General features: G+C 55.7%; 1 protein-coding gene across 1 annotated transcript; it reads left to right on the top strand.

Annotated features, from left to right (window-relative positions):
• The first annotated feature begins 3,574 nt into the window (after nucleotides 1–3,574).
• On the top strand, nucleotides 3,575–7,264 carry HTR6 (5-hydroxytryptamine receptor 6). Its single transcript, XM_068658383.1, has 3 exons — nucleotides 3,575–4,443; nucleotides 6,467–6,625; nucleotides 6,845–7,264. The coding sequence occupies exons 1-3, from the start codon at nucleotides 3,715–3,717 to the stop codon at nucleotides 7,262–7,264; spliced, it is 1,308 nt and encodes a 435-aa protein (XP_068514484.1). The 5' UTR covers nucleotides 3,575–3,714.
• The last annotated feature ends 477 nt before the right edge of the window (nucleotides 7,265–7,741 follow it).

Raw genomic sequence — 7,741 nt, forward strand, 5'->3', positions numbered from 1 at the left:
CACCGTGACACCACGACAAGGTGTAGGGTCACAGTGGGGCTTCCTAACATCAGTGCCTGCCACAGACTGACAGGAGGCCCAGCAAAGTGTCACAGGGGGGCACTTACTGTAACATCAGGCCTCTGAAGAGCATCACAGCAGGGTTTTGTTGTATCACGACCTGACACAGCCACAGTGGGGCGTTGTATCACCACGGATCTGCAGAGCATTGGTGCAGGGCTTTGTGAAGTAGCCACAGCTTCATAGTGAGCCAGAACAGTCCACACAGAGCCTTTGGACATCGTGTCCTGGAAGAGAGTACGAGCAGGGTGTTGTAATATCATGGCCCAGCACAGTGTCACTACAGGGCCTTGTGACTTCACGGCCCAGCACAGTCACAGCGGGGCGTTGCATCATCACGGCTTTGCAAAGTGTCAGAGCGGGGTCTTCTGACCTCAGGGCCGAGCACAAAATCACTGTGGGGCATCGTAATATCGTGGCCAAGGACCAAGTCACAGTGTGGATGTGTAACATCATGGCCATGCATAGTCACGGAGTGGAGTTGTACCGTCATGGCCCAGCACAGCCTCACAGCAGGGCCTTTGGACATCACAACGCAACAGAGTCCCAGAAAAACTTAGGAACACCAGTGCCTGGCACAGGGTCACAGGACATGTAATTTCACAGACCAGCACAGAGCCACAGTTGGGCATTGTAACATCATGGCTTATCTTTCTCTTCTCAGCCCTGGGGAGGCCACTCGTGGAGTATTGTGCCCAGTTCTGGGCTCCCCAGCACAAGAGGGACACATTCAAAACCCTCCCGGACACATCCCTGTGTGACCTGATCTAGGTGTTCCTAAGGATTGGACTAGATGATCTTTCAAAGTCCCTTCCAATCTCTAAAATCTGTGTTTCTGTGATTCCCAAGGAGCCTTCCTCTTATCTTCTGGTCTCTGGAGACCTCACAGGGCTCTCTAGTACACTCTTGGGCACACTGGAGGCCTCCAGTGGCCCTCCGCTTCACTCTAGATCCTCCACATTTCCACCAGGGCCACCCAGTGCACTCTACCTATCCCTGAAGTCCTCCCAGTGACACCCAGTGTCCTCTAGGATGCCCTAGAGGCCTCCCAGTGCAGCCTCCAGGCCTCCTGTGGCCTTCCAGTGTTCTCTGGGACCTTCTGGAGGCCTTGCAGGGCCTTGCAGTGTACCCTAGCACACCTTGAAGGGCTCGCTGGACGCTCCAGTGACCTCTACAGTCCCCTACAGCCACCCCAGTGCCCTCTGCTGTGCCATACTGCCCCCAGCAGGCCTCCCAACACTCCCAGGACACTCTAGCATGCAATAACTGGTCTCCCAGTGCACCCTACAGGCCTCCCAAGGACCCTTCCTCTTATCTACTGGTCTCTGGAGGCCTCGCAGGGCTCTTTAGTGCACTGCAGGGCACACTGGAGGCCTCCAGAGGCCCTCCATGCCACACTAGATCCTGCACATCTCCACCAGGGCTACACAATGCCCTCTAGCTCCCTCTGGAAGGCTCCCAGTGGCACCCAGTGTCCTTTAGGATGCCCTGGAGGCCTCCCAGTGCAGCCTCCAGGCCTGTATCAGATGCTCTAGGTTTGGACTTACACAGAGACCCTGGGGGAGCCACGGGCTGAGCATGGTCTGTAATCACAACGGCGAACCCCATTTTGTGTCTCCCCTACCCTTTGCTCAGAGATGGTTTCCAGGCCAGAATCACCCATTCATCTCCTAGGAAAAGCAAGACAAAGTTGTTGGAAAGGGGATTAGAAAATTAGATCTTGGTAAAGAGACAAATTCCTGTTCATTCCCTGCGCTCATATTCCAGTTTCCAGCTGGCACCACAGGCAGCACATGAGGGACAAACAGGCTCATCCTCACCGCTCACTCATGCTCTGGCACTGGTAAATGCAGAGATGTCACATCTCTCCAAAATCACAGCATGTCTATGCCTGGGGCAGGCAGCTGGGGCAGTGGGACAGGGCCTGGGGCTCACCCATGCATCCCCCGAAGCATCCTCCCAGGGGAAGCGTGTCAACGAGAGCCGGCTCTGTCCGACCCTGGGACCGCAGTGGGGCTGCATCCACAGCTCCGGTTTGTGCCAGGGTCAGTGGCGCTGGCACTGGTCTCCTCCAGCAGAAATTGCAGCTTTTCTTTGGAAAAGAAAAAAAAAAAAAAAAAACTTCCAGTAATAAAAAATAAATAATAATAATAATAAAAAAAAGATATCAGGCTTTGCCAAGTACCCCAAGGTATTGGCTCTGAAAGGTGAGGTGCTATTACGGGGTGCCTGACACCACTTAAAGATTCAGAAGTGTCTCCTGAATGAGGAGAAGGGACGGAGAAGCCAGCAGGTCATGCTGGGTCCTCCAACTTCTTGCCTCCTGCCTGCCAAAACGCAATTGCTCTGGGTTCACCCAGGATCGCCCCTGCAAAGACTGAGCCCCCCAAAAAAAAAAAACCAGAGTGGAGGGGCAGGACCCCTGGCTGTCTGAGCGAGGCTGCAGCCCTTTTTTCCCTTGGTATCCCTCCCTGCCTGTGGATGGCTAGAAATCCATCCAGCAAGTCCTTTGCATGCCTCTGGCCGCTTTCTGAGAGGGCAGCTGTGAGGTACTGAATGCAGGTTTTGTTGCTCTTTATCTGGCTATGCAAAATTCGTCTCTTATCAGCCGACACAGGGGATGGTGGAACCCCGTGCTCGGTGTTGCCTGCTGGGCTTGGCTGCAGATTGCTGCTGACCTGCAAAGAGAGCGTGGGGGGCTCCCACGCTGGCAGAAGCAGCGGCCAAGGGGATGCAGAGCACGGTGCTGGCAGAGAGGGAAACTCTGGCTGCCACTTCACGGAGTTTAGACCAGATCCCTGTTTCCATTAGGACTGTGTTTTCATTTCATTTCATCTCCTCCTCTCCCCCCTTCCAGCCCCACCTCCTCCGAATCAGCATTTCTGCATCCTTCTCCGTGCATACCAGAGCAGCAGGTAAAAGGCTGCCTGGCACCTGCAGGCACACACACACGCACCCCGGCACCCCAAACGCACCTCTGCCAGGGGACGGACACCTCCAGGCGGCTTCCCACACTCCTGCGTGTGGCATCTTCCTCTCCATGGGTGATCTTGGCTGGCAGCATCCCCGTGCCTGCCTCAGGGCTGCTCTGCCTCTCCTCGCTGCCTCCCGCTGCAGCAGCAGAGCTCGGGCACGGAGGAGCTCAGCGGAGCCCCGCTGCCCCAGGGGACAGAGCTCTGTGGGTGGGCAAGCACAGCTGGGAGGCACGAGCTGAGCGTCGGGGGGTCCAAAGCATCCTGAGCATCTCGTGGTCCTCCTTATCCCCCGGTCAAGAGCATCTGGAGCATCGCAGAGCGTCCTGACACCCAGAGCACCCCACGCATCTCCAGCATCCCAGCATCCGGAGCATCCCCAGCACCCAGCAGCGCAGGGGGATTTGCAGGGATGAGGAAACGCCTGGCTGTGAGTAACGGGGAGGGGAACCTTGCCGCTGCTGGTCGGCTCCTGGGAACGTCTCTCTGCCCTGATTATCGGTGAAAAGAGAGAGCAGCGGGGGAAAGAGAGGGAGAGGAGGAGAGCGGAAAGGAGGGCAGAGAGAGGGAGAGAGGTGGCACTTCTCACCCTGGGGCTGGCTCCAGCGATGATCACCTAGCGCAGGTGACAGCTGGAGGGAGTCCCCAGAGCTGCAGAGCCAGCCCCGCTGCCCGACTCCTCATGGAGGGTGCTTTGGGGTCCCCCAACGCCAGCGTGCTGGGGGAGCGCTCGCTGCTGGTGGGCAGCAGCTGGCTGGCTGCCTTCCTCTGCTTCATCATCCTGCTGACCACGGCGGGGAACTTCCTCCTCATCCTCCTCATCGTCACCCAGCGCTCCCTCCGCAACACCTCCAACTACTTCCTGGTGTCCCTCTTCATGTCCGACCTGATGGTGGGGCTGGTGGTGATGCCCCCAGCCATGCTCAACCAGCTCTACGGGCGCTGGGTGCTGCGGGGCGACTTCTGCTCCCTCTGGTACGCCTTCGACGTCATGTGCTGCAGCGCCTCCATCCTCAACCTCTGCGTCATCAGCTTGGACCGCTACCTGCTCATCATCTCCCCCCTCAAATACAAGCTGCGGATGACCTCCTGCAGGGCCCTCTGGCTCATCCTGGCCGCCTGGACCTTGGCCGCGCTGGCCTCCTTCCTGCCTATCAAGATGGGCTGGCACAAGCTGGAGTTTGAGGTCCGCTCCCCGAATATCACCTCGCGGGGGGACGAGGAGCAGTGCCGGCTTGTGGTCAGCTTGCCCTACGCGCTGGTGGCCTCCTGCCTGACTTTCTTCCTGCCCTCCGCCGCCATCTCCTTCACCTACTGCCGCATCCTCCTGGCAGCCCGCAAGCAAGCCGTGCAGGTGGCTTCCCTCACCTCCAACGTGGCCACCGCCACCTCCGACGAGGTCACGGCACAGGTAAGGGAGTGAAACAGTCCCATTGTCCCCTCCAGGAGGACAGCAAGCAGGGCAGGGAAACGCTTCATGAGACCTGGGCTTCCCAAATGCAGCCTGGGAGCTTCTCTCACCCGTCCTGCAAACCCCCAGATGTGTGCCAGGGCTAAGACTGAGCACTTTGCTCTGCTTTTCCCCATCCCAGCCTTGCTGTGGAATCCCCCAAAAGGAGCAATTACCCCCAAAACTGCCAGGAGGCTCCTTGCAGCTTGAGTCTTAATACATGGGGGCTCCACCAACCCCCAGCCCAGCCCGGTGCCTTGTCCCCTTGTGCCACCGCCACGTCTCGGCCCCGAGATGCAGGTGGGGATGGGGTTTGCATGTTTGAGCCACGTGCTCAGGGCACTCGTGGTGGGACAGGAGCAGGGAGGCCTCATCCTGCTCTCACAATTCACAAAGAGCCAAGGCTGTTGCTGCCGGCCACCAGCATCGTCTCTCATGCTCCTGGGAAGCAAAACTTTGTACAGGCAGGTGCCGAAAAGACAGTGAATAAATGGGTATTAACCCAGCGGGTGCAGCTGGTGCAGGGAGCACAGCTGGGCACCTTCCAAAGCTTACCGAGAGGAATGAGCCCCTGAATTCCCAGCATGGGGACATGGATGGCCTCAAGGCTGCAGCCAGGGAGGGGATTTGGCAACTGGAGGGAGAAATCCACCACCACTGTGGGAGGACAGCAGCTCTGTGGTGTCCTTCGAGGTGCTGATGCCTTGTCCCAGCAATGGTGAACTCTTAAGCAGCTCAGGAGCACAGGAAAAGCAGGAGTATGAGCAGAGAAATAAATTAAGATAAAGGCACAAATGTTCCATGGTGCAAAATAAAAGCAGTTTTGTCTCCATCTTGACTAGCATCATCCCAGGGGGTTTAATCTTATCTGACTTTGGGCTCATAACTCTTGGCCACGGTGAGTGTGAGACATCTGGGGGAGAAGTTTAAGTAAAAGCAAGTACAGAATTCTGAAGGGCACCTTATTTTGAACATCCAGCTTCTATTTTTGTTACCTGGTCTACAATAGGAACTGCAAAGTACCTCCTTACTCGAGACTCCTGCCTGAACCAGGCTGTGTGCTTTTAGAATCAAAACGTTGCACTTGGGGTTGTTTGTATTTGTCCAGGAGAAGGCAATTGCTATTAAATCTAACAGCTTTAATTCCTTGTAATAGGTTTATTGACCTCATATCCCACAGGGAAAATACAGTTAATTGCCTTCAAATACCTTGATTTAGCTTGTTCTCTCTCTTTTAAGAAAGGAGCCAGAACTCTGACCCAGCCAGCCCTCCTGCACATGATGAGATGTACCAGACATTTAAAAGGAAAATGAGAATCAAAGGACAAGCAGCCAATATCATTAAAATGTTTGTTGTTTTTTCTTTTTTTCCCCCGGATGCCAGGTTTTTGGACTCTACAACCCAAACCTTCTTTGGGCTTTAGCTCCCTCCAAGCATTTTAAACTGGATTTTTGCTCTTTTTGGGCAGGGAGAAGCAATAGGCCTCACCTAATCATGGCACAGGGCTGAGATAATTATTTTAGATGGCAAGAACAGGAAAAGGAATGGGTTAGTTATGGTGTTTGTCAGCTGAAACATTTGGCTTCCTGCTTTTAAAACGCAATTAGTTTGCTGCTCTAATCAGCAGCTAGGGATGCCTCTTCAGGGCATGCTTTATCCTCACCGAAACACTGACGGAGATGGCTTTTTCTGTACAAGAAGCATCTCGATGATAAAGTCCCTATTTTACAGGGGAAAATAAAACAAAAAACCTCTCAATGTTGAGGGTTTCTACTGCTTCCTCTGCCTGCTTTATGATTAAGGCACTGTGGCGTGGGCCATCCTCCTGCCCCAGTAACAAGGGAAGTAATAGCCCTTTTTTTCTGTTTTTTTGCAGGTTTTTGCAGCACCAAATGCCACTTCTCTCGGGCAGGAGGCTGGCGCCAGTGCCAGCAGCTCCAGCCTGGGGTGAAGCAGTCTCTCACCGCCCGTGTCCCGCTGCAGGTTCCCCGTGCCCCCAGCCAGCCCCCGGCCGGCAGCGAGAGCAGGAGGTTCGCCAGCAAGCACAGCAAGAAGGCGCTGAAGGCGAGTCTGACGCTGGGCATCCTCTTGGGCATGTTCTTCGTGGCCTGGCTCCCCTTCTTCATCACCAACATGACGCAGGTAAGCACGCGTTTTGTTGTTTTTTTTTAACCAGGAAGGGCTGTTTTTCAAAAGCATTTCACAGCCGGGCTCGAGGCTCAGCTGCCTGCAGGTCTCGCCAGAAAGCTGCGGTTTCCTCGGGGAGAAAAACCCTTCAAAAGCAAGGAAAAATGCTGGCATACCTGGGAAATGCTCATGGTCTGGGAAATGCCGCTAATCCTTGCCGTGTCTCCCTGCCAGGCAGTGTGCGAGTGCGTCCCAGCCGGCTTCTTCGACGTGCTCACCTGGCTGGGGTACTGCAACAGCACCGTGAACCCCATCATCTACCCGCTCTTCATGAGGGACTTCAAGAGAGCCATGGGCAAATACCTGCCCTGCTGCCGGCGCTCGGGGCAGCCCCGGCCCAGCGCCATCTCCCTCTCCATGAGGAACTCCAACAGCGGGCCCCGCGTGGCCACGTCCCTCAAGAACGTCCTCACCTTGCAGGCCGACACCGACTCCGTCGACTCCGGGGCAGCGGTGGATGAACACAGCCTCCCGCCGGCCGCTGACGCTGCCCAGGCTCTCCTGGCCCCCCACGTCCGCTTGGTTAATATTTTTGACACGGAGTCTCACGAAGAGGAGCTGCAGCACCGGCAGCTCGGCACGCCGGTGGCCTGAGAGGACGTCTGTGGGGCTGCAGATATGGGAGGCACAGTTTCAAAGCCTGGTGTCCCAGCTAGAATTGCCCTGGCACAATGCAAACCCTCCGGGAAGACAACCACAAGGCATTTCCCTGCCTACACTGAGCTCCTCCATACCTTCCTCAGTGAAACTCGCATCTCCTTGGTGCTGTTGCTGAGCACTTCTGCGGGTAGGTTTAGAGCGCAAAGCCACGTTTTAGTGCTGAATTAATCTGCCTTGTTTCTCCCTCTTTCTGTCTTTTTACTCACCAATTCCTCACCCTTCTCCACGAGCTGCTTCTCACGGCCTTTTCACAGCCCGTTGATCTGATCCTCGCACCTTTTTGCCGGTACGTCTCCCTGCACTTCAGCCAAGGGCAGGTTCTTCAGCTTCCACTCGTACTGCTCAGCACATCCCCTCTAACTCGTGCATGAGGTGCACCAAGGGAAGAGGAAACATCCTGTGACTCACGGG

The sequence above is a fragment of the Anas acuta genome, chromosome 22 (assembly GCF_963932015.1).
Source record: "Anas acuta chromosome 22, bAnaAcu1.1, whole genome shotgun sequence".
Classification (NCBI taxonomy): domain Eukaryota; kingdom Metazoa; phylum Chordata; class Aves; order Anseriformes; family Anatidae; genus Anas; species Anas acuta.